Below are 27650 nucleotides of genomic sequence, written 5' to 3' on the forward strand. Positions count from 1 at the left end.
TTTTCAGTTTTTACTAATTTTTAACTAAAGACTCCCAGGTTTTACAAAAGCTTTTTTTAACTGATTATCACCTGAATTTTGGACCACTCATGAACATGAAAATACTGGTTATGGTTAGAAAATCCAATACTATAGATTAGGTAGACATGATTACATTAAGAGTAAATTAGTCTAAGTGTAAATGCAAGCCTGTCTGTTAAATTAAGGCAATGTAGTGTTTGTAATAAATACCAATAAATTCCCAGGAAATTTTAAGCAAAGAAAAAACAAAAAATGAAGGGCCTTGGATACCTTTCATTGATAGAGTTGAATGCCTGCTCTTGGTCATTCACCAGACTGCTGTGAGGGGATCAAACCACTGGATCCCTGGAGCCTTTGGAGTCTAAACCAAGGCCAGGCACTGCCCGTCTTGGAATCTCTAAGCACATTCTCAAAATGTAAATTCTCTACCTAGCATCCTCCGCTGACAGCTTTGACCACACAGCCCACTGCCTAGTCTATGGAACCAATGCTGATTTCCCCTTTGCTTAAACACATTCTTTTCCAGAACACCAGCTGCGTGGGTGTTCTGGGTCCATAAGTTAAAACCTCAAAGACATGTGGTAGGTGTAACATAACAGACAGACAGACAGAGACTTTGCACAGGGTTCTCAACCATCCCTACTCCTTACTTAATTGCATGAGAAATACATAAAATCAACACAAAAATAATAAACCCTACATGCGTTTTTCTGCTTCAGCATCTTCAACACTCCAGAGCATTTTTTGAGCTGGGATCAGAGTCTACAGGGACTATCCAGGGTCATTCTGCTACAGCCCATGGTTTGTCTTCTCAACCATGGAACCTCTCTAGGCCACTAGCCTTCTCTGACCATGGCTGATCCATGCCCTTTCTCTGTCCTGTCCAAAGCTTCCTGTGTAGCTCTATGGCTACATCTACACTACACACCATAGAGAAAGGCAGGTTACACACACAACGCACTACACAGGTCAGCAAAAGGCTCCAGCAGAGGGAGGCAATGGGAAAAGGCTCTGGCAGCTCCTTGTGGCGAGGAAAGGCTCCAGTAGTGGGGAATCATGTGGACATTAAACTCATAAAAATAGTAGATGAAGGAAGTACTACTTGGGCATGTAGAGAGCCGTATAAGGTACATACCCTGAGAGTGCAGATGTGTTTATTCTACTCACTTAAGTAGTGCCTCACTGTCTATACTGCTATTTATATATGTGCCCTACATGCCACCCAAAGGAGTGTGCTGTATAGATGTACCTCTAGTTTATACATTGACAACACTACTTGGTTCCTTTGTTTTTCGTCGGCTGATTTTCTACCCTCACACTTCCCCAGCCCCTGGCAGAAAAGCTGAGAAGAACTGATTTTCCCTCCATTCCAGCTAACCCATTGTCCAAATCACTTCACCCTGAATAGATGGTTGTTGAGTTCTAAATGACCCCACCCTCATAACTGTTTTGGGAGGAACATGCTTAAAGCCCTGTCAGCCCATGGCAGATATAGACAGACACAGGCATTCCATTATACCATAATTTTCAAAAGAACACTTCACAATCTCAACCAGAATTCATAAAGTATACAGACAAATTGCCAAAATTGCCACAATATCCAATACCGGTTAAAAGATTACATGAATGTCACAAAATTGTCAGATAAACAGAAGCACATTTTAAAAGCAGTATCTTAGAATTACCAACATAAATATTATAGCTTGCAAACACTATTTGTTCATACTTCAGCAATGCATCACACTTAACTGGAATATGTAAACAAATACTTATTTGAGATATCATTATGAGGTGATGCACTTTTAAAAAAAAGGGAAATTCTAAGCTGCACATGAGATCTGGTTTTCAACTATTATATAAACGAAGTATGGAACAGAAACTCTTGCAAAGTATGCAGAATGGGTGGGAAAGACTGAATACAAATTGACTAGAAAAGAAAGAGAAGCCAAGATTAGTCCCAGAATAATCAGAGCCTGTGACCAACTCTTAGGAATATCAGAATATATATACTTGCCTAAGAAAGGTATTTTGCCCCAACATGGTTAATACTCGTAGTAGTCAAAATGATTCCCCCCCCCCCCCCAAAAAAAATCTTACCAATATCTTCAAAGAGATATTTTGGCAGAGTTTACATAGAATTCCTGTTCTGATGCTGTTTTTACCTTCGTTATCTTTGCAGCCGCACAAATCTCAAATACGTGGCTTCACCATTAGTCATCGTAAATCAGAGTTCAGAAACAAAACTGAATGTATTCTCTCCACCATGTGAAATGTCTTTTATAAATTTATAAATAAATGTCTTTTATTATCTGTAATTGAGTTCAAGGGAACCTATTCAATTGTTTACAGACAGTACAGCATGCTTCATCTTGGGAATTTAAAACCTTTCAAAGGCCTTGTTCTTTCTTAGGAAATCAGTATTATACCTATTTCCGAGCAATCAAGAGGAAATAAAATTATATAAAAGGTTTGAAACACATCTAACAACATTATTACATGCTGTAATATTATTACAAGTTGTTTTATAGATCTAGCAGCAGCAAATCTGTTGCTGTTTAAGAAAATACAGAATTGTTATTATTGCCATGACTATATTTTTATAGAGCAAAATATTTTACCAGAGGTTCCAGCTATGCAAGTCTATGCTGCAACTGAACTACCTAGCCAACAAGCCTTCCAAGAAATCTTTGGACAGATATAATGATGTTTCCTACTGTCTTCCTCAAATATGAAATGCTATAGCTGTTAGAAACCAAACGTTTCTAAAATTTCTAACTGTTGTTTAATACTCAGCATAAGTCAGTTGTGGCTGTAGGCTGTCTCTGGAGAACAAGTGGGAGGTCTCACTTGCACCCACATGCTGCCTCTTGACTATCCGTTTCTTCCGGGGGGGGGGGAAAGAGACTAGAGGAGATAAGAATGGCCACAACACAAACAACTTTCAAAACAAGTCCTAAACTCCTTTCTTGGCTTTCACACACTGATTTCTCTCCAAACACATTCCAAAACCGTATAAACTCATTAAACTCATTTCAAAACCCTATAAACTCATTTCCCCCCCTATATCCTGGGAGGGGGGAGAGAAAGTTAATGTTATCTCACTTCTAAATATTAAGGAGGTGCTCAGATACAGTGAGGAGGCTCACAGAAGAGAAACAGAAGAGAAAATGTTACCTTTTTAAAAAAGACAATCAATCCCCCCCCCCAAAAGTGCACACCCACGCATGTGCGCGTGCACACATGCACACAATCGCATTTTAAAAACCTAGTACATCAGTTTCCATGGAAGCAAAAGTGAATCTGAACAGGCAGAGCTGATGACCCCACTTTGTCACGTGGATTTGCTTACGTACAAAGGAAAACACAGCATTTCCATATCGAGGACATTAATAACCAGTATGTAGTCATTCACTGGAGTCCAAATGCCAGGTGGTTTGATTTAGACTCTCCTGACATCTGTAAGTATGAAGACAGTGTCGATATGTGGGATTTTCTCCTCTGGCAATTTGTCACGCAGATAGCGACACATTATTTAAAGAAGTATTCACCAAGTTTGTAAAGTTAAGAGACACAAGTTTTGTAAATCCATAATTTAACCCACCTTCCAATTCCCTCCACCATTTCAACTGACATGCAAAAGGTCAGACCATTTATGTGTGGATGCTTTTCTAAAGTGTAAGTATTTCCACGCTTCCCTCTCTTACCTACAAAACCAGAAAATAGAGCAGCATCTCAGCCCTTAAGAACAAAACAAACCTATCAGTTTAAGAAAGGAAACGATTTTCTTGTAATCATTTTATTTCAGGGCACAGTCCTACATTTGGGAAAAAATTGTTGCATATTTACAGTAATGTGCATTGTTCCTGGTGGAAACACTACAGAGCATTGCCATTTCCTTGCCCCTGAAGTTAAAGAGTGGGAGAGAGAATGGCAGTCGAGGGAACGTTGGGTTGAGAATGTGAACAGGAGATAAGAATAGAACTAAAAAAGAAACCTCCAGAGAAGGAAGAAAAAGTCACAGGAAAAGTCAGAAAACAGGACAGGAATATAAAAAGGGACAGAAAGTGTATTTCAGAGACATCACCTCTTGTTAGTAGAGCAATGATAAACTTGGCAATTTAAAACGCTATAGTATACTCCAAATAGCTCTACTTCAAGAGTCCACTCAGAGTTTTATCTGCTGCTTTAATATGTTTTTACTGATGTTAACTCCTGTTAGCTATGGGACAGGGAGCTGGATTCTATTTTCTGTGCATTACCAACAGAATGGTTTACTCATACCACGTTTGCACAGCACATCAAGGTAGAATTTGGTCTGCAAAATCCTTTATTACTGATGCACAAGAAGGAAGACAATTCAGTCTAACTCTCAGTTCTCACTTTGACATTGGGAGGCGGGGGACAGAGGGGAAGTCCCCTCTCTCTCTATATATATACCAAGTACATTTGACCTGGAAGTCACTGGCAAACAATAAACACGTTCCATTGTCTCTGCTTGCCAGAGACAATAAGAGACATAAAGCAGAGTGGCAGAAACAGAGCAGGGCCAAATTACTTGATCTTAGTCAAGAAAACACACAAAAAAAGTGTAAAAATTTGGCCCACTTTATTATTATTGGGAATCTGCCCCAGTTGCATACATTTTTAGAAGCAGCACTAGGTAACAAAACAGACTTCAATTATTATATGTAGTTCAGTACCTTTCACTGCTTTTACTCTGAGTGCCCTTTTAAAGAACTCCAGAGCGGTAGCCGTGTTAATGTGTATACAGCAAAAACAACAAGAGTCTTGTAGCACTTTAAAGACTAACAAATTTAATTTTTGTAGGCATAAGCTTTTGTGGGTTACAGCCACAGCTCTTTTTAAAAGAACTGACGTACAAAACATTTTGTTCTGACTTGCAGATTCTGTTTTTCTTGAACATGCCTTACAGTTTGTGTCAAACAGGAAATTCTCTCTGCTAAAGTCCAAGAATGACAGAGTGATAACTCTATCATTATATACCAAGACTAAAACATATTAGTTTTGCTCTGTTCAATTCAAGATTCTAAAGCATGTATTTTTTTGTAAAGACAATCCTTTATGAAAAGACGCATTCAATGATGGTTCTTAATCTTACATACATTTTACATAATTTAAGCCCCTTTTGTTTAGTTTCATCAAAGTCTACACTTTACACTTTGTTACATGTATTCCTGTCAAATGTTGTACATAATTATGATCTACTGAAAATGAAAAAAAGCCATATCATAAGAGTTGCCTTTGAAATGCCACTGACTCACTTTTTCCAAGCTAATGCCTACAATTTTTTCCACAATACTTGAAAAGTAGTTACCATAATTATAAAAATAGCATTAGTCTGAATTGCTCACTTGCAGTTCACAATACTTGATAGCAACTTAACATCTCACAAGAGCACTTTATACTTGCCTAGGAAAGAACAGGAAGGGAAGCCCATATAACATTAAACACTTTTAAAGTAAAAGGTAAAAGTAAAAAGGTTCTAAAAAGAAACTTTAAAAAAAATTAACAAAATTACAGAATGACATTTAGACAAGATTAACACATGGGGGCCCCTGACTGTATAGGCAGCAAAACCAAATATGACTAGTAGTTGGGAGTGAAACATCCATGAATAAGCAATCAGTAATAAGGAGAACCATCACAGAGAAAGGTGAAAAGACCTAAGAATATGCTGGATGTAGTCTATCACTATCATCTTTGTAGAACCAAAGCTTTGGAGAATGTACAGATAAAGGAATGAGGGTAGGAAGACAGCAAAGTATCTCCAGGCAAAAGGATTGTGAGAGCAGCAGCATTTATACAGTACAATACAAATTTCCTAGGAGAAATTTCAACTCCTGAATATCTGAACAAGTAAGATAGATGTTTCCAACCCCTTTTCTCCCCAAATGATTTACATAATACTATATCTAGTAAAGCGCTTTCACCCTGTCTCTCTCCAAGTTCCCCACTAATTACATAAAAGTAACTTAACTGCAGTGAAGATGGAATACAAAGAGACAGACTGCAGATTCTGTGGCACTACATAATTTTCTTGTTTTTTCCAGAAGAAACCTCATGGGGGTAAGGAAAGAGAAGGACTTAACAGATAACTATGAGGACCACTGTTCTAAAATTCACCTTGTGTCCCCTCTTTTGGAGGGATAAGGCCTTGTGAAAATGTTGGTGAAGCAAATGGAGACTTGCAATTAAGAAACAAAAGTAGTACAAGATGCTTCAGAGTGAAAGACAATTACAAAATTTTGCTGTCAGTTGATTATTTATGCCAACAACATCCTCCTGTCTATGTATTTGCTGTAATAGTTTGACACATGTATTGACAAGTTTGTCAAGACCCTCCCATTGTTGCTCAATAACACTTGCCACGAAAGTGCTTGTTTTGCATCTTGACCTACAGTGTTACTCTTAGCCCTAAGAGTTCTTATATATTTGATAAACATCAGATGAATGTCTCAGAAAGTGGGTGTTAATCGTTTTTATATCACTTTATGGCAATCAAATATATAAGAACACCTAAAGGTTAACTGAAAGTCTTGCAAATAAAATACAAATTATTTAAGATCCTGTCATGGAGAAACCTGAATGTATTTTTAAAAGTACGTGCAAGCCATTTCTTCTTACCTGCCAGGCCTGGACACAAGGAGCATGTATGTGTGTTTGGTGTTCTTCCTGCTGTGAATTGATGACAAACAGCTAAATAAGTATATGATTATTGATCATCTTTGGCTGCTTGAACTGAAAAATCAACTTACAATAAAAATAAATTATGGCCAAAACATCTAATCTGATGGGGAAGGCTTTAGAGAGGTGGCAGAAAAATTGCTTTAAGAACTCTCAGTTTCAGCACTCTGAGAATTATATCATTCCTCTTAAAAAAACCCTGAGAAGTTAGGGGTGCATAGGGAAGTGTAGGAGAAAGGGAGGAATTAGCATTGATGCAAAAGGGGCACAGATGGTTATCTTGTCTGCAAAAAATAATATAATTTTCATTATGAGTGGGGGACTAAAAGTGGAACACTGAAATTTATTTACCAAACATGGTACTGAAACTTCTCCAAAGTCACATTCAGAAAGTCTTCAGAACAGTCATCTACAATTGTATTAAACAGATTAGTATCAGAATAAAAACTATCACTACTCTTACTGGATGAGCATGAACTAAAAAACCCATAAGAAGAAGAAAATTGAAACCAAAGCAACCACAGTAGCAGTAAACAATTTGGTTCCAGATCTCCACTGCCTTGCGCTTTGTGTAGCTGTTTTAGACTGTATGAAATGGGTGTAAAATGCTATTAAATTAGCACAGACAGGGGCATGCACAGGAATTTAAATTTGATTGCTTTTAGAGGGGCACATCCTGTGCTCCCACTGAAGCCCTGGGGTCAGAAGAATTCTGTACCTCCCCAATTACTGGGGAGGGCCTGTGCCTCTGCTCCTCCCCTTGTGCAGGCCCCTGAGCACAAAAATAAGTGATTACACTAAGCCTAAATCTTGTGTGTTATTCTAGGACAGTGTTAGAGGCATTATCTTTGTAACTAGCTTACAAGACTAGCAAGAAGATGTGGTCAAGCCATTCTAAACAAAAATCAGGAGAAGAATCTAGGTTTCAGGAACTTTTAACTTTTTATTGAATGAGCACAAAGCCATTTCTTTCCCAAAATAAATTTTCAATACAATATTTTTCACTTTATTACAGCCTTAAATTAATCTATGCAGGTTGGAAAAGCACTGGAATATTATGAACTGTCTTGACAAGAAAATAATCTTTGTCAAGATTAACTTGGCATAGTGCACTGGTTTAATTTCAGTTATAATTTTTTTAAACTAGATGTCCATCCTCCCACTTCAGAGTTCATCTAGTCAATGGAACCATATTCCAAACATATGAAAATAAAAATTGAAACCAAATCATAGAGTACGTATTTAAACATTCACCAATTTCTTGGGTGTTTTGATCTGAGCATTTGTTGATATGGAGAAGTCACCTACTTTTAATTAAATTAAGGTGAATTTAGAGATCTACATAAGCCAATATTGTGCCTTATCCATGTATAATTTCCATATCAACAATGGATAATAGAACAACAAACTAAGTCTTTTCTAACATGGGCCCAATCTGGTAGTTGGAGCCAGGCCAAAAGTCTTGTGTCAGAGCAGAGTTTTGTGCAAGTGAATGAATTTCCACATGGACATAAAATTCCATTTTCCTATTTCAGTATGAGCCCATTTGGGCTACCTGTCAAGATAGACAATGCAAATTAGAAAAATAGTCAAGAGAAATACATTGCACCAGTTCATTATTAGCTAAAACATATTATTTACATTCTATGTACAACAGTATCATTAAATCCACATTTCATTAGATAAACTATAAAGTTTCCCTTTTTAAAAAAGGGAAATAGTGCATAAAAAGCTGTGCATTGGACTATAGATAGATTTGGAAGAAGTAGGGACTATTTATTAAAAGAAATATACACAAAACCTTTGGAATAACCCTATCAATCAGAAAGTCTTTACAAATAATTTTAGAATTTGGTGGATCCTTTTTATATTTTTTTTAAATCAAGTCTTCATATTCACTGTACTAAAATGGACTCAGCATCCATGAAGAGAAGTTTTATCAAAATTTCTACAATAAACAGTTTGCCAGTTGACTGGGTAAACAGTAGTACAACTTCTCTTTCAATTGGCCAAGAAACCATCCAACTCCACACTGAAGATTCAGGATGACATAGCATGGCAAATATATCCCAAAGCCTGAAAACTGTTTCTAATAATTTATTTTGAATTCAAAATAACCAAAAAGATAGACCGACCAAGAGACTAGGATTCTTAGATGACATCACCTGCATCCATTTATAGGTTTTACACTGCTATGCATCACTCATAGCATCCAAGTGCTTTCTGTGTTAATGAAACTGATAGTAGCAAAGACCCGGTTAGGCTTCTGGAAAAGGAGACAAGCCAGAGGTTCCATGGTATAAATAGGTCCATTCTGGGTACATTTTTGTTTTGATTTTCCCCAGGCCAATTCAGATTATGCCTCAGACAACACCTGCATGGGTTCCCTGGACACTAGGGGACTCACCACACCCTGAATAGGTTTAAGTGCTACCATGGTATTTCCTGATCATGCTTTGGTGCTGCTCAGTGTGTAATACAACTCTTGCAGTTTCAGCTCTTTGGCAATATTGGACTGTGACCACAGGGTTGAGAAGAGGAGATGGTGGATCAAAGATCTCCCCTTTATAACAGCCCTGGCTGGAGTGCACCACAGATTTTCCCTCCTCCACCAATTTAATATCCATTCCTTCCCCCTCACCTCCCAACACCCTTAACTACCTGTACAAGTACATGAGTCAGTGATGGCTATATTTCCTATTGGCCTCTGCTTCCCACTCCATTCTCCAGAACCACTTCAGCTTCTATAAGCAGTGCACAGACTGATGGGTGGAACAGAGAAGCTCCCACAATGATTTGTGGCTTGCAGGACAGTCATCTATCGGATAAAACAGTTTTGCAGGAATTACCAGATTTGCATGAACTGGTCCCACTTCCCCATCAGCTGATCTTATTACCACTGGCAGTACAATTTGTTCTCTGAAAGATGGAGAAATTAAAAAACAGTGACGAAGCTACTGCAAGCTCTTTTTTACTCACTAGGTTTAAAAATTAGAAAAGTTTATAAGAGGTATAGAAATGTGCTCTTGCCTTCATTATTGTATTTCTCTCTTCAAATACATGCACATATAAAAGCAGTCGCCACATATTAGTACCAGCACAGAGAAAAAATACATAGTGATGCTAGAAAACAGAATGAGTTTGTGCCACAAAGGGCATAACATATTTAACAGAGTTGAATCCTAGGTTGAACACTAGTCTTAAACACTTAACTCCAGTCCATATATGCTTGCCAACTATACAATAAGATGGCTTTCCAGCAACCATTCTAGAAACATTTTATTCTGTTGCTTTGGCCCATATGGAAGAGACCTCAGGGATAACTGACCTCAAAATATTTTTTTTAATAATTAAGAATCATCATGACTACCCTTCCCCTCACCTCTATTTACAATAGGCATGTGAAGGATAATAAGAACATGTCAGAAGAAGACCTTTATACCCTTTTTAATTAATTGCTTTCATATTAAATCAATGTCAGTCATTCAACAGAAGTTCTAAGTAACAGAATTAAAGTTATGTTTGTTTAAAGTCATTTGGAGAAATGTAAATAGCAACAACACAAAAATATTAGTAAAAAGGAAAGGAAAGAATGCAGCATTTGTAGCAAGAAGATTCTGATGCAAGTACCCTCCAATAAAATCCATGTAATAGATCCCCTCGTACCTTGTCCAAATAACTGGTCATACGACATTCTCAATGTCAATTTTGGTGCTCTGGCTGACAGGTGGTATTTTGTAGAGGTCATTAACTTTAAAGTACCATGTTTAAATTAAAAAATGAACCCTCTTGAAAAGGAGCAGATGGTATATCATATAAAGAGATGGAAATTTTAATGTTTTACTTTTTATTTTTAATGTCGCAAAATCATAATTTTTCATTTCTATACATAAACTTGACAAAAAGCAGGTTGAGTGATTCAAGTTCATTTATATGTTGCATTTATTCAAAATTCGGAGTTTGGGATAGAAATACAAGCATAGTAATGCTTACAGTAAACAATGATTCTACCGATTGATTCCACAGATTCACAAAAGAAAAAATCTGATTTTATTAGATGGAGACAGAACTGGATGACAAGGGTTTGGTAATGTGAGATGGAAGCTCTACATTCATAGGTCACTTGTTTACTTTTGATGTAGGTCAGAGGTGACCTTTATCATCTGACAGCTGTTCAGTGGCCTGCATAAAATAAGTTGGTAGTCTCAATCCAGTGCTTACTGGAGTTGTTCAGTTAGAACTAATTGGTATCTTTGCTGGCAGTTTCAGAAGACATGCCAAGGAATGGCTCGGCCTACAAGCCATACTGATCTCTCCCTCCTAGAAAGATGGTACCTCCAGAGCAGGAGTGACAGGACAGCGAGAAACTTATATTGGATGGATAGTGGCAGTGTCTATTCTGTGCATAAGCAGAGGACTTCAGTTTCAGGTGAGGTCAATCTGACACCTTTCATGAGCATTAATCTAATTTATTTTTCTCCTTTTTATAATAGTTGGCATTTGAAAAAAATCTGAAACTCTCCGGCTTTAACTTTAGCTCTGAAAGTTCTTTTGTGCTGTTACTGAAATCATTTATTTACTGTACATACACAATGTTGTACAAAACATAACTTAAAAAATCCAAGGAAAAATTAAGAGTCTGATCCTTCACTCTTGCTGCACCATTGACTTAAATCGAGGGCTGAAGGATCAAGCCCTTAATGTATGCCTAACCGTGCTATCATTACAATTTTGTTAAATTGCATTCAACATGGGAAAAATGAATCAGAAGAAATGTTTCCACTTTTCACTTATCTTAGTATGAATTACATTGTACTTATATTTACAACACAAAAGGATTGCAGTAAACATACATGACTACAGGATTTTGTGTATCAAGTCAGCGATATGAAGTCTGGCATATGACACCTCTTAAGACCATGTTATTTAAAATAGCAAGATGAACTTTCAAGAGAGAACTCAATTTTGGTAGTACTTTTTAAAGATCCATATCTACTGCACTTTAGAGTATTACTTCAATAAAGGGAAAAAAAAAAAAAAAACCTAAAAGGGACATGCCATTAATATCCTTTTTGCTTACATAATAGTACTGAACAGGAGAAGTCAAAGAGTCTTAACTGCAACAACATAGCTAAAGCTGAAGCACACTTTGTTTCAACAGCTATCATTTAATTATAAAAACCACACCAAACAGAAGCACCTTGATGTTTACCATGACGCGAGCTGAAGCAGATACATCCAGAATTCATACCCTATAGTGTCGAGAATATGCCTCTTGCATTTCTAATGCAGCATACTGCTTTAAAGTCATAGGAAGTTCAGATGAATGATTTTTTCTAACACACAGTTGTTAGGAGGCTGGATCTCCTTTTTCCTGTTTGTACGTTTTTACTAACTGCATTGAATACCCCTTCACAGAACAGAAGTATTAAACTTCGGGCAAGTAGTTCTCTCCAGTCTGTTACTATTCATTAATCAAGTTTGTAAAATTAGAGTTTAAGAGCACTACTCAGCTCCTCTCCCTTCAATGGCAATTGAGGGTGCTCAGCAGCATAGAGGATAGTGATATTCAAGATTTCTTTACATTTCCTTTATTTCTTGTAAACAAGTAAGCTCCTTGATAATGATTATCATACAGTCTTACTTAAACAGCCTATTTTTACCATCTCACGTTTGTCTTACTTCTTTCCCCCTATTAAGGCCTACAATCATAATTCAGAATATTTTTCTCAGCATGACAGAATTACAAGACTTTATCACTATAGCAACTAACTTAGTTGGTACAGTGCAGATCTGTCTTCAACCATAGGATGGAGCCACTATCCCTAAATATAAACTAAACATTTAGGGAAGAAAAATGGTCAGGTTACCATCTTTACCACTACAAAGAGAAAATAACAGTGCTTCTGAAAATCAAGAATAAATAAAAATCTTATTGACTATACATGCATCTCCTGAAAGCTCTCTCTAAGTCTTCACAAATGTGCTACATTGAATTCAAAGTGTAATATCAGATGCTTTTAGTAACAGGACATAGCGTCCTGCACAACAGAAACACATTCCTAATAATAAAATTTTAAAGTAACAGAGAAGAGAAACAAGCAGCGTCATACAAATGTATTCTGAATATACTGTCAGCATGAACAGATTGACAAAGCAAATGAGCAATACATACAGAACAGTTTAATTTGCATTTTTCATTTGCTTTTACAATACTATAAAAGTTCTGTCTTCATTAAAACCGCAGCTCCAGGTTTCAACAGTTAAAGATATAAATCCTTACTGGATATTTTTTATTGTTTTAATGAGTATAACATATTGACATTTTACTATTTTATATTTAGCAAAGCCGAGTGTGTGAGGAGGCATGGGGGAGAAAGAGAGAGAGATCTAAAGTCAGTGTAATTTCCATTACTTGAAGCCATAAGTGTGTGAAAATGTTGACTAATGATAATGGATTATGTTTTGGTATTTTTAAAATATTTAGATAAATAGAATTCAGGTCTCTTATTTCTCTTTAAAGAAAGCAAAAAGAGCCTCCCCTTTAATAAACAATACATCATATGATGAATGGATGACTGAAGCTATATGAATTTGAAGAGATTTTGTGTAATACTGTAAACTATGAGTTAGTATCTACACACTTCTTCCTAAGATTTCTAGGCATCTTTACCCTTTCTTTCAGGGCAAGGATGTTATTAACAATTCTTCAAGTACTATAGCAGTCAGATAATATGTAAACTATTGCATTAACATTTGGAGTTGCACCTTCAGTCATTAAATCAGTGAAACACTACATAAATGGTGAAGTGACTCGATACTACATGTTTCAGGCTGTCTGGTGTTTATTCAGCACTATATGGTCTGAAGAATATGTTATTTTGAATAACACCATCTAGTATAAAACTTGCTGGCAAAATAAATTTGTGGTTGCTCATTTAAACACACCAAGATATTGTCTGCATATACCAGCTAACATTCAGATTGTTCAGCACCAGTAAGCAATGCTAAAAATATACCGAACAATAACTAAACAATACAATTGAAGGCAAAAATTCCTCCCCTTTCACAGAACAACAACAACTCCCTCATCCTTAAACACAATATATACATATACATATATAATTCTAGAAAGACTCCTTCTGAGAGTTGTTGGGATATACAGTTAACCCATTACTGTACTATGACTACTGAAGGTATATTCAGAGAAGGACTATTGTCATTTTCAGCTAGGAAACCTGTGACACTCTGGAGATCTGCACTTTCTAAAGAAAATTTGTATGGAAGTTAATGCAGATTTAATAAAATAAGATCCAGCTTAATCCTCATTACACTTTAACTAATCACCCTCTAATATGCATGTATTGATTATCAGAACACTTATCTCCCAATGCATTAGAGTAAATTCTGTTAAATCTTAATAAGTTGTTTAAGATACCCTCCGTGTTTATGAGCAAACTGATTACTACATCATGAACAAAATAGAACTGATTAAAAGGGAAGCATATTTTACATTGTTTTAATGAGCTGTTTAATTCAGAATGTGTTATTAATTTACAATAAGTGCTTATAAAATAATTCTACATTAAATTAGAATTATCCTTTAGAAAAAGTATCATCAGCCTCTGCCACACAAAAGCAGTGAATGAAGGTTGTCAGTGTCATGAGCTACTATAACATGTAAAGCAGTGAAGAAAAGGTTCTCATAGCTAGCTGCAATCTCATTTCAGAGAATGCTGAGGGATGATAAATTTGATAAGGTTTGAGAGAATAGAATGGAGGGTTAGGAAATGCCTTGGGCACACTCTTTAAAACCAGAATCCATTTCTTTTTCATCATAGCCTACTACCAGTACAGCGCAACATGACAAGCTTTCTGCAGAATCTCTACTTTACATTTATGAATGGAATATCCATGTCACGTAAATTACAGATCCCAGCCAAGTCAAGTTACCAGTACAGGGGAATACAACATGGGTTAAAATTCATTTTTTTGACACAAAGTTGTGTATGTACACATCCCTATACTGATATGGTTTATTATAAAACACAGAAACTGTATTTTTTTTACTTTTTCTGTTGAATAGCTCAGTCTAGTACTGTGGACAATTTTATTTTTTTGCAAGAAGATGGTCAAGTTAAATATATATTACATAACTGTTTGAGAACTAAACTTACTGGGAGCAATAACACTGATTGCATTATCAGTGTTAATATTTGGTTTTTCAGCCAAAAATAAAGACTTCTTTTAAAAAAATGAATTCTTATGGTATCCATTCTTACTAAAACTTGTATACACCCAAAATCTGTGTAATTACATTTCTGCTCTTTAGTACTTTAATCTGAGAAGAATATCAACCCTGCAACAAACTAATATACAATGATCAACGGATTATCAAACAGCTATTAACTCCTGGTGTGGCTTTAGTATACTGCTGAGGTAGTGCTAAGGAAATTCTGGGGTTTGTTCCAATGCAATTTCACAGTCAGAGAATCACATATGATCCTGGCGATATTTAGACATCTGTCATAGACTAAGTATGTGCTCTCAGTAAGGGAAATAAACCTGAGCAAAATAGATCTTGTTCAGCAAGTGTGCAAGTGGAAGACTATATATGAAGAGGGAGCATTCCTGCTCAAAGTTGATTACATTTAATCAACAGTGGAACTAATCATTATGGAAAATTAGATTATGCTTGGTAAAACTAAAGTTTGTTCTTAAAATAAAAAAGAAATACTCTATCCATGTTTGAAACACCACAATTACAGTCTAAGGGTGTCTCAAGTGTTCTTCTGTAATAGCAATATTAAAGCATCAGGTCTTATCTGCTTTTTAACTGGGGGGGGGGGAAGGGGGAGAAGAGGGTGAGAAGAAGAGAGAGAATCTAGAGCACAGTAAATACACCTTTTGGTTTGAAACCTTGGCCTTGAAGGTATGTGTTACCTCGGACGGAAAGGGCGTGGATTTGTGTCCAGTGGAAGCATCAGGACAAATGTACTTACTGCAGTAGGTGATCAGAAGGCTAGCCAGGATCATGACTGCCCAGAAAGTTGAGGACATGCTTGGCAAGGCGTTGGCATCTTTTCTACTGCTTCTCCTGGGAGATGGAGCCATTGAAGCCACTTCCCCGGAGCAAAAATATCAGTTAGTTTCACCAGCCAGTTCTCCCCTTAACGGATCGCCTTTCTCCACGTGTAATCCCAAAGAAAAACATCTTCATAAGACCCAAGGGTTCAGCAACAGCAACCCCATCATGCTGCAGGAAGCATCTTTCAGCGAGACAGCAAAATGATTCTGAAGTATGGAAAAACCTCTGTGCAGGGGCCTTCGCTGGGTTTCCTCCCGGACCGTGGCACCGATTCACCAGCGTTTTGGATTTTTCTGGGCTTTAAGACGCCGGGTGGTGACGAGCCACAGACGAGGCTTTTTATCTGAGGAAGTTTTGGTTGGCGTGTTTCTTTCCTCCTCTACCCCGCAAAAAAAATTTCAAAAAAGCAAATAAAAAATCCCGTAAATGTTCTCAAATCAGTTACAGCAAGGAGGAGATGAGGGGGGAAACCTCCCTACCCCCCACCCCAGCCGAAAGGCAGCTTTGGGGTAACCCCCTGTCAAACTGCAACCATTTCACAGTCCAATCCAGCACCGCGGCGCAGCACATGGGGCGGGGGGCGGGTGAAGGGCACCCGATTCACCCGCCGCCCCCAAGCTGGTAAGGTTGCTGCCTGGCAGCTCCACAGAGGCAGAGCACCCCACGGAGATCCGCTCCCCGGGTCGGCAGGGGTCGGGGTGGGGGAAGCCCCGAGGGGGGGCAGCTGTGCCGGCCAACAGCCGAGGATGGCGATGGAGCCGGGCAAGAGACGCCGGCCAGAGAGCCCCGAAGCAGGAGGCGCCAGCAGAGCCGGCTCTCCCCTCCCGCCGGATCGTCAGGGCTTGCTGGAGAAGGGACGCTGGGGGGGGGGGGGGGGGAGCAAGAATCCCTCACTCACGGGACACTTTACACGGAGGCTCTGTGTCCGCCGAAGTAGCAGCAGCAGCAGCAGGTCCCCCGCCCGCTTCGCTCCAAGCGCCGGCTCGGCTCGGCTCTAGGCGCCTCCCGCGCTGCAGCAGCGGCCCCGGCGATACAAGGAGGGAGGGAGGGAGGCAAGCGGCTCGCGCCCACAGGTGAAGGGCGCCCGAGCGCAGCTGCCCTGGGCGGCCGCTACAACGATTGGGCGCGCGGGGCGCTTTCCCCCTGCTGGCCCATGCTGACTCCTGGGCGCACGGCGGCTGCCCGGGCTCCTGCCCCCCGGTGGCTGGGTGCACGGCGGCTCCTTCTGCGCTTCCCGCTGCCCGGCTGCTTCTGGCAGCTTCCCGGCTTTCACTCCTCCGCTCCGCGCTCGCTTTGACACCGACACCACGTCGGAAGCGGTTTAACCCCTTGGGGGTGGGAGCGTCTCACGCATTATCTCGGCTCCGGGGCGGCCGCTTCCCACCTTCCCGCTAGAGGCCGCCTGAGCTGGGCTGTACCTAGGGCAAGCGCGCGGAGCTGGGGAGGTTGCGAGCCGAGCCCTCCCTCCTGGCGCTATCGCAGCAAAACTGGCTCCTGCAGCCCCCACTCCGCGCAAAGTCGGGTTGGCTTCACTGGACTCACAGCTGGGAATAATCTGCCCCAGCGGTCTTCTCACCTGATGCAGAGCAGCGCACCTCCGGGGCACTGTGCGGGCAAACTCGCTGCCTTCAGCGTCGTGTTTAGACCTGCGAGCTTTCCCGCAGCACCTACTGGTTTTTCTACCACAGACTCTCCATGCTAGCAAAATGCACTGCCCTTCTGAAATCAGGGTGGGTCAGACAGGAAGAGCCGCCCCAGCAACATCATCGAGCCACTGCTCCGCAGCGGTTCTCACTCTTTCCTCGGACACTGTCATTGTTTTAAATGAAGCTGATGCTCAATTTCAAGAAAAGTAGCCCTGGGAATTCCTCCCATCTAGACATCTCTCGGCCTGGCCACCCACTGTAAATATCCTGCCACCTGTGGTTATGGTTATGGTTATGAGCTGGTTAATGGAAGCATCTCTTCTATATCAAGGGGTGATCCATATCCAGAATACTTGAAGGTACTACAGACTATTTCTGTCACAGTAGTGAAGCATGTCACCCTTCAAGTGGAGACATTCCAACATGCCAAACATAGCCCAGTTTAGGATTCACACAGGCTCCAGGGGAATTTTTGATCAAACGAAACACTTTAAAAGGTTCTTTGCAGCACAGCTTTTCCATTTGGTGTCTCCTTAGCAATGTCCTCAAATTAAACTTTTAGATTCTACATTAAGTAACCAACCTCTGTGCGACTCTAAGAGAAGGGTGGAATCAGGACTGGCAGACTGGAAAGAGAGGTGGGCCATGAGAGGATCTCTAGTTTATGCTCTGCTCACAGTATGCAAATATTGTGAAAACATAGAGAGTAGTATACTTCAAACAAACCTCTCTTGCTTTCTTTCTCTTTCACTTAACATACCTACATAACTAATCATTGTACATGGGGTCTACATTATTTTCAAGAAAGGGTTTTGGAGGAAATTTTCATACAAATACACATAATTAAACTACTTTGTTGGCTTGATCTGCCTCATGCAGCAACAACGTTCATATCTTTGCACCATGAAGATATGGCTGATTCAGCTTCCTTGACTTGAAATCTACTTTTCTAACAGTATTTTGCACCCTAAGCTGCTAGGGTAATAAGCTTATGTGCTCAGTTGTACTACACAGATGGCTCTATAGCTGTCATATTATAATGGTTTATGTACAACTTTCTCTTCCAAGATGCCATTTTCCTTTGCCTCATTTTTCAGTGCTAAAGTCCTTTTTTCTGTTATGTTTGAGAATAGATTATAAAGCAAATCCATTAAAGCAATGGGCTAAGTTTTCTTCCCACCGATTGTGAAAAGGAGCATTTAATACTTATTAAATTATTTAGTGTTTAGTGAATAAATCTTTGTGAACCCTCCTAATCACGTAGATTCCTCATTTTCTTTATAAATCCATATAAATCCATATAAATTCCACAGTTCTTTCAGCATCCATTGACGTATACTGTTTTAAAGCATTACTGCATAATTGGTTTAAAAAAAAAATATTGGACCTTTCAAATTTTCCATTTACAGAACAACTCCAAATAACTATTAGGCAAAAATGTCTCAGCATGGGATGCTGTTTACTTAATTCCGGCACCAACATGCAAATTAAATAGATCCCTGTGAACATGCAATGAAATCTGATTTCCGTTACACCTGGACTGTTGAACATAGTGTTGAGAAATTTATTGTAACACACATGTATACATCAACACCCTCAAGATAGCAGCTCTGTAACAGATACAGAGAGTTTGGTATGTGTAGATACATGATTTAAGGCCAGAAGGAAACATTATATCATCTAGTCTGTCCTAGTATATAACATAGACCACAGAATTTCATCTATTAATTCCTGCAATTTGTCCAGTAACTTCTTGTTCAAACAGAGCATCTCTCTTAAAGAATCCAGTCATGAATCTGTGATGTGAGAGTCATGACTACTGTTCCACTAATATAGTCTCAAATTGATGAAGAAGCTAAAGTATTACTCTGTTAGTTTCAAGAATTGAAACTATTCATTTTAGGCCAGATTCATTCTGGTCACTCAAAGCAGGGCAACTATTCAGAAAGTGAGGCTCATCGTGAGTAAGCCTTGGTGTTTCTGTCCATACCTACTGGTTGTAATATTTTAGTACAGAGCACTTTTATGAAGATAGTTAAAATTCAGATTCTGATTTGTTAAAAGCAAAATAAGCCTAAAGACCTTGTCTTTCTTTAAATAGAATGTTGTATTACTGTAGTGTAGCTCTTGGTACGAACAAAGATGCACACTTACTATTCTTTGTCTTCATTATCTGTTCTACCCTTTCTCATTGAAAACTATTTTAGGCGCAAAAGGACTTAATCTGGGATTTAGGCACTACTGTAATCCACAAAACCCCTGTTCAGATGCTGCCTAAACTCACTGGCATCTAATTTTTTGCTGTACAAGCTCCTTAGCCACCTATGTTTCTGTCCCTCGGCATTGCAAACTGCTGCCTCAGGTAGGCATCTGGGTGCCTCTTTCATGCCTAAAACCCAGCATGAGCCTCAAATGAGGTAATTTTCTCCTCTGCCTGCTGAGGAGAAGGTACTGAACAGAGTTCATCACTCATCAGGCAAATGCCCTATCCACTGGGCTATGGGATATTGTGATGCGAGTCTTTCTTGATGAAGCCATTCCATTCGTATAAATTAATTAAATATTAATTGGGACAGGAAATGAATGAGAATAACTGTATAATCCAGTGGCTATGGCCCTCATCGGAGTGTGGGACTGTTCAGATACCATCTTCTCATCAGGCAGAGGGGAAATTGAACTAAGGTCCCCCCATCTTAAGCAAGTACCCTAACTGCTGGCCTAATAGTTAGAAGAAAGGGTGGTGCTGCCATCTTCATTGTTTTGGGTGGATTTAGGTGGGTGCCTAAACCATTTTTTCAAGGATAGCTTAGGCACCTGACTCCTAGAGAGGGGTTCTCAGCTGTGGATCACAAGCAGAGATAGGTGCTTCCCGATAGCCCAGATTTAGGCACCAAAATTCCTGAGTGGTTGGAGCATAGGATACACCTCTCTGGTTGGCATCTTTTATTGGCTAACGTAAGCAGCCCTCTACCTAGCATGCTGACTCTTATGGATCCCATTATCAGGAACCTTCCTCCTCCTATGCATACAGAGCTTAGGTGCCTAGCATAGGGTTGGTGGATTTCTGTGATTTTCAAGGTGTCTAAAAGCTAGGGATTGCAATGCCTAAGTCCATTTGTGGATCTGGGCCTTACTCCACAAGGTCCTATTGATTTAAGTGAGACTAGTCACAAAGGGAAATTCTGCTCAATGTGAGTAAGGGTGGCGGAATGTGGACCTTAATTTTTTTTTCTAGTTTTTTCCCACCATTTCAATTATAAAGTCTCTGTTGCTATCATTAAGTAGCATAGGCTTCCCAAAAGGGGAGACAACAATTAAATCCACTGGTCGGTGTCTGCAAGAGAATACATTGTGAATAGGAACCAAGCAAATGTCTGTATATCGGGACAAAATAAGCTTGTCAGAAGCCAAATTTATTCCTATACAATTCTGGCCACATATCTCGTGTTCATTTCTGCTGGTTGCAGTGAAGATGTCAACAAGGAAATGAAACTAATGGCTACATTGTTTATTAATATAAGGTCTGCTACTGCTACTCCCATTGAAGACACTGAGAAAATTGCCACTGACTGGACACAGACATTGGTTCAGTCACTTTGTACGCTGTATCTATGTTGGGCAGTTCTTCTACAATACATATATGCACCACTGCTCTTTACTAGAATGTCAGCACCGTAAAGCATATGTGATGAAATTGCCCTCTACTATAGGTGCAGCCTATAAAGGATAAATCTTAATACTTATATAGTGCCATAAATGTATGCAGTGCAAGATTGATATCTTATTCTGAAACTTACAATGTGAGCTCCTGCTCCTATTGAATTTATTGGAACTTCTGCCTTTGACTTTGCTAAGAGAAGTCCCAGGCATAAGTTAGACAGCACAAATACAAGCACAGCTGCAATGATTGCCAACCAGCAATATCGGAGGCACTGTCGTTATTTTTGTATTCTACGCAAAGTGAAATACTATGATTTCTCAGGTACTGTAATGTCAAATGGTGGCTTAAAGAGACTGGAGTATATTGGAGTAAGCAGGAATATTTCATGTGTCAACATATTTCTGTTTAAGGTAGAAACAAAGACAAATTAAAGAATGTTTTATTACTGATAAAAATTGATTCTTAAAAGACCACTTTAAAAATACCCACTGAAGTAATTGCAATGAGGGCTGTTTAACTTCATTTCCTGATGTCAGACCAGTCGGATTCCTAAAGGGAAAGAGTTGTGAAGCTTAATTCTAAAATGTTAAGTAATGTTAATAGTATATAAATATTTACATCTATAATATTTTGTATAACAAGGCCATTTAAAATAAAATAATTCTCAGGGTTGCTCTTCAGTGATTTGTGGTGTCTAATTTTTTTGAGCCAGATGAACATCAGAAAAAATGCAGGTAGGCTGCAGTTTGCCTTGGTTCTCCCAAAAGAGAGGGGAGATCATTTGGGGTTCATTGGTGGTACAGGCTGAAGAAGTAGGTTAAGGGGAAAAGTGATTTGGGTTAGGAAGAATTCATAGGAGCCCTTCTATCTTTATATTAACAGGTGCAGTTAATATTCAGGGTCTATTTGAAGATGTATTTTAATTAAGCAAATATTTTAATGATTTTTATTATATTTAGTTTGGGGCCCAAATGTTTCCCATTTATCTCATCAAAATGAACCTCCCCTCCCTTCCCCCCAAAAAAAATTCATTTGGGGCAAATGAAATATTTCAAGTATTGTTTTGAAATGCCATTTCAAAGCAAAATAGTTAGTTTTGAAACAAAATGTAGAAACAGTTAATTTTGAAAATGTCAGAATTAACTGATTAGACTTTCTAGTAACATCTTCATTTGTTATTTGGCTGAAACCATTTGCTGAATTCAACCCACATTTGTGAACAGTTTTGGGTACCCCCAAATGCATTTTTGTCCAGTTTACTATTGGACTGAAAAATGTCACCCAATACATAATTAAGAGAGACCCACCCAATGAAACCCAGTATTCCAAAGGTTAGGGAACTAACATAGGAAATGTGAGACCTGAGTTCATAGGGCTGTTTCACATCTGGCAGAGGAGAGATTTGAATCTCGGTCTCCTACAGTATAGGTGAGTACTCTGGCTACTAGACTATCAGAAAAGGGAAGGGGGTGGGGGATAGAGATGGCATAGTGGCAGCTCCTTCTCAGGTTTTCACCAGAAAGGTCCCTTAAGTCAGGTCAGTACTAAACTCCATGAGAAGGTTCACTGATAAGAATCCCCAACAGCGAGAGGTGCCTCCCTTAGCTTAAATCCCTTTGAGGGACAGGGCTTAGGGGCCACGTCTCTCTTCAGCATTTCCTATTGGCTAACTTAGGCAGCACCCCACTCAGCTTGCTGACTTCTTTAGGTGCCTAACTCTCAACACACATTCTTTTGGAAGACTGCATCCCTAACTCAGAACTGTGGATGCCAGCAGGTGGAAGGGTGCCTAAACATTAAGCATTGCAATGCTGAGTCTAATTTGTCCCCCTTTGTGGAGCTAGCTTTTACTTCCTACCCTGTACTTTATAAATGCCTTTATTTAAAATCAATTTAAATCAATTTAAAATAAAATTTATATAAAAATACTTTATACATGCTTAGAGACAGATTTTGACACTGGTTCACAGAAAAGGTATTTTTAAAGGTCAGGAACAATAAGTTGTTCAAAAACTAGCCATGATTCTCTAGCACTTAAGATGGAGAAAAGAAAAAAGCTGACAAATTCTGAGAGAGGCTGTTGACAGTTAATTATTTCAATAACCAACACAAATCATGGCATTATACTTCTCATATGTAGGGTGCTCTCATTGATGAGTGCTTCTCATGGCCATTGCACATATGTAGTCCTGATGTATTACTTTCAAACAGCGCATTTTCATTGACATGCTTTCCACGACAATTTCAAAACTACTAGGGTAAGGTGAGTGTTTTTTCTTAACTTTTGTTAGTTTTTTCCTTAGCTTTTCTTGACTTTGTGAGTATTCCTTTTCTTAGCTTTTCTTTCTTTCTTAGCGTAGTGACTATTTTTTCTTAGCTTTTCTTAACTTAGTGAGTATTGCTCATTCCTTTATTTTTATTATATAGTAATAGCCTGTTTCCTGTTTTAAAATGTTGATTTTCAGAGAATTGCTTACATAAAAGGAAAAAGCGCCCCCAAAACAAACAAAAAAAACCTATCCATTTGATGTTGCTAACTAACAGCAATGTACTTACCTATCCAATTGTTTTCAAAATCCAGACACTTCAAAGAAAGGAAATGATATGTGAAGGGGAAAAAAAAGTACATTGCCCACATAAAAAATTGGTATGCATAAATAATGTGTCATCACAACACTGCTTAACATAACTCTTACCCAATATTATTTATAAAACAATAAAAAAGAAACTCATCTGAAAGAGAAACAAAAGTTTTATATGCACACATACTAATGCTGCTTATTAGTGGCAAATGCAAATCAACATACAGCTCAGTTTTTCTAGAAATTGACAGTGATATATACTGTTCCTGTTAAAATGCATATGCAATGTTGTTCTCAAGCAACAGCAATTATGAATACATTACCAAGAATTTCAACTGATGGTTTATAAGTGTTAAATGATACTTCTCACTGAAGAGTAAATCTTAAAAAGAAAATATTCAGATGCCAAAGATACAAAATTGTACTGCATACAAATAAACTAATCTACGGGTCAGAGTTAAGGTGTTGTCGTGATGAACTTTTTTTCTCTTTGTGGCAGATATTAGCAATCTTTTTCATTTTTATGATGTGGTAGTTCAAGATTTAGGATAGCAATAGCTTTGCATTTCTTTGCATTAAAGTGCATGGAATTTGTAAGTGATGTGATAGGTAAGTATGTTTTTGTCACTTAGCAACCTTAACTGGTTTGGGAAATGAAGTTTTTTTGTAGTGAAATGCTATTATGAAAGTGCCTCAAATTTAGCAAATTACCAACTCATTCAGAAGTGAGTCATTACCACAGGTAGGATGAAAATATATACTACATTTGACAGCAAGAACAGAAATAACTAGCTCAAATACACTGATGATTTAGAAAGGTGAGCTTTTCTCTAAGATTAGGAAACAATTAAGTCTTCACAGATTAAGAAACACAAACAAGACTGAAAGAAATTCCAATACAGTACATTGTGTTCATATTGCTAAATGAATAAGGACTGATAAGAATATAAAAGTCTGAGAACAATGAGGGCAAAATTCTATCTTGAAGATTACATACATCAAATTTCTGCTACGTTAGGTCTAATTTCCAGTAGCCTGCTTAAGATATTGAACTGAAAGAAGAAACAAATTAAATATCTAGCTCTGAATTTTAACACATTTATTGGCAGTATTTGATGTATAGACATTAGTCATTTAAAATCTTAAATACATCATATTTATTCCAAACAAAATAAAGAACATTGGTAATTTCCACCATATTATCTTTCTTTGACTTGATGCCCCTTTTTTTCAAGTCTTCCCTGGAGGTGATGCTATGCTTACATAGGTAAGAACAATTAAATATGTGTATGTGTACAGACATGAATAGATATTTTTCCTTCACCCATTGCCCAGCTCTTTTTCAGCCTCTGTGGCATGTGGTTTCCCTTCACTTACACGGAAACTGGTTCTCGGGATCAGTATTATTATTCAACAGAAAAAAATTAGTATTTGGTACTATCTCCAAAATGTGAATTAATCAGTTTCCTAATTGTAAACTAGTTTGAAAACCACTAGCTTACTGTAAATCATAGTGAACAAGCTGTGGGCTATGGGACTAGAAGGCTTCTGCTGTAATGGTGAACCATTTGTCTTGAAGTGACATTTTCTGCAAATTGTAGCCAAGACCAAGACTTGGACTTTCCAAAGGCTTTCCTGACCTGCTAGAATATAGATAAATCCATCATTATACTGTGCTCTTTCTCACTTCTTCCAAAAAGAAAAAAAAAAGGCTAGACAGGAATGAAATCAGGAAGGCCAAAGCACAATTGGAGTTGCAGCTAGCAAGGGACGTGAAGGGGAACAAGAAGGGTTTCTATAGGCATGTTGCCAACAAGAGAAAGATTCAGGAAAGTGTGGGCCTCTTAGAGAATGAGGGAGGCGACCTAGTGACGGAGGATGTGGAGAAAGCTGAGGTACTCAATGCCTTTTTTGCCTCTGTCTTCACAGACAAGATCAGCTCCCAAACTGCTGTACTGGGTGGCACAGAATGGGAAGGAGGCGAACATCCCACACTGCTGAAGGAACGGGTTCAAGACTATTTAGAAGGATTGGACATTCACAAGTCCATGGGGCCGGATGCAATGCACCCGAGGGTGCTGAGGGAGTTGGCTGAGGTGATTTCAGAGCCATTGGCTATTATCTTTGAAAGCTCGTGGCAACAGGGGGAGATCCCTGAGGACTGGAAAAAAGCAAATATAGTGCCCATCTTCAAAAAAGGGAGGAAAGAGGATCCAGGGAACTACAGACCGGTCAGCTTCACCTCAATCCCTGGAAAAATCATGGAGCAGGTCCTTAAGGAATCCACTTTAAGGCACTTGGAAGAGAGGATGGTGATCAGGAACAGTCAACACGGATTCACCAAGGGAAAGTCATGCCTGACCAACCTAATTGCTTTCTATGATGAGGCTGGCTCTGTGGATGTAGGGAAGGCGGTGGATATGATATACCTTGACTTTAGCAAAGCTTTTGATACTGTCTCTCACAGTATTCTTATCAGCAAGTTAAAGAAGTATGGGTTGGATGAATGGACTATAAAATGGATCGAGAACTGGCTAGAGCATAGGGCTCAACGAGTAGTGATCAATGGCTCCATGTCTAGCTGGCAACCGGTCACACGCGGAGTTCCCCAGGGGTCGGTCCTGGGTCCGGTTTTGTTCAACATCTTTATTAATGATCTGGAGGATGGGGTAGATTGCACCCTCATCAAGTTTGCAGACGACACTAAGCTAGGGGGAGTGGTAGATACCCTGGAAGATAGGGATAGGATACAGAGTGACCTAAACAAACAGGAGGATTGGGCCAAAAGAAATCTAATGAGGTTCAACAAAGATAAGTGCAGAGTCCTCCACTTAGGAAGGAAGAATCCCATGCACAGCTATAGACTGGGGACCGATGAGCTGGGCAGCAGCTCTGCAGAAAAGGATCTGGGGGTAACAGTGGATAAAAAGCTGGATATGAGTCAGCAGTGTGCCCTGGTTGTCAAGAAGGCTAATAGCATATTGGGCTGCAGTAGGAGGGGCATTGCCAGCAGGTCACGGGAAGTGATTATTCCCCTCTATTCGGTGTTGGTGAGGCCGCATTTAGAATATTGTGTCCAGTTTTGGGCCCCCCACTACAAAAAGGATGTGGACAAGTTGGAGAGAGTACAGCGGAGGGCAACAAAAATGATTAGGGGTCTGGAGCACAAGACTTATGAGGAGAGGCTGAGGGAACTGGGCTTGTTTAGTCTGAAAAAGAGAAGAATGAGGGGGGATTTGATAGCGGCCTTTAACTACCTGAAAGGGGGTTCCAGGGAGGATGGGCCTAGGCTGTTCTCGGTGGTGGCAGATGACAGAACAAGGAGCAATGGTCTCAAGTTGCAGGGCAGGAGGTCTAGGTTGGACATTAGGAAAAAGTTTTTTACTAGGCGGGTGGTGAAGCACTGGAATGGGTTACCTAGGGAGGTGGTGGAATCTCCATCCTCAGAGGTTTTTAAGCTGAGGCTTGACAAAGCCCTGGTTGGGATGATATAGCTGAGGTTAGTCCTGCTTTGAGCAGGGGGTTGGACTAGATGACCTCCTGAGGTCCCTTCCAACTCTAATATTCTATGATTCTATGATTCTAGACGTAAGTAGTAGAAAAAGAGACTGAATCTAGAGAAATAGAGTTAGTGGAAAGTACAATAATGAGGTAAAAGAGGACAGAAGATGCAATCACCTAGATATACTCTGTGGAGCTCCACAATATTTAGCTATTGAATCAATATAGAACCTTACTGCTAAATTACTAGTCTGCCTTGACTGTTCCACGTATGAGGATCTGGAACTTAGAACCAGAGGCTCCAGCACTCTGGACAGCTGACATTCCCATGACTGCCATCAGGAATTCCTGCAAAGTAATAGCAAGGGGCACTATGGAAAGGAGGTACTGCAGGACGTATCACCCAAGGGAGCCAGCATGACAATAATTTGCAGCCTTCTGATCGG

At 39.2% G+C, this 27650-nt stretch overlaps 1 protein-coding gene across 3 annotated transcripts in view; it reads right to left on the reverse strand.

Annotated features, from left to right (window-relative positions):
• The window catches only part of TAFA5 (TAFA chemokine like family member 5), a 532150-nt gene extending 515367 nt beyond the window's left edge, over window positions 1-16783 (reverse strand). For all 3 annotated transcript variants that reach the window (XM_067564384.1, XM_067564383.1, XM_067564382.1), the window contains exons 1-2: window positions 16713-16783; window positions 15729-16193 (exon numbers count right to left, since the gene is read on the reverse strand). In XM_067564384.1, the coding sequence (XP_067420485.1) occupies window positions 15729-15840 (112 nt within the window). In that variant the 5' untranslated portion in view covers window positions 15841-16193; window positions 16713-16783. The remainder of the gene's footprint in view (window positions 1-15728; window positions 16194-16712) is intronic.
• Window positions 16784-27650: the final 10867 nt, after the last annotated feature.

The sequence above is a fragment of the Emydura macquarii genome, unplaced genomic scaffold (genome assembly GCF_026122565.2).
Source record: "Emydura macquarii macquarii isolate MOO-44397 ecotype Brisbane River unplaced genomic scaffold, CSIRO-AGI_Emac_v2 contig_2636, whole genome shotgun sequence".
Classification (NCBI taxonomy): Eukaryota; Metazoa; Chordata; order Testudines; family Chelidae; genus Emydura; species Emydura macquarii.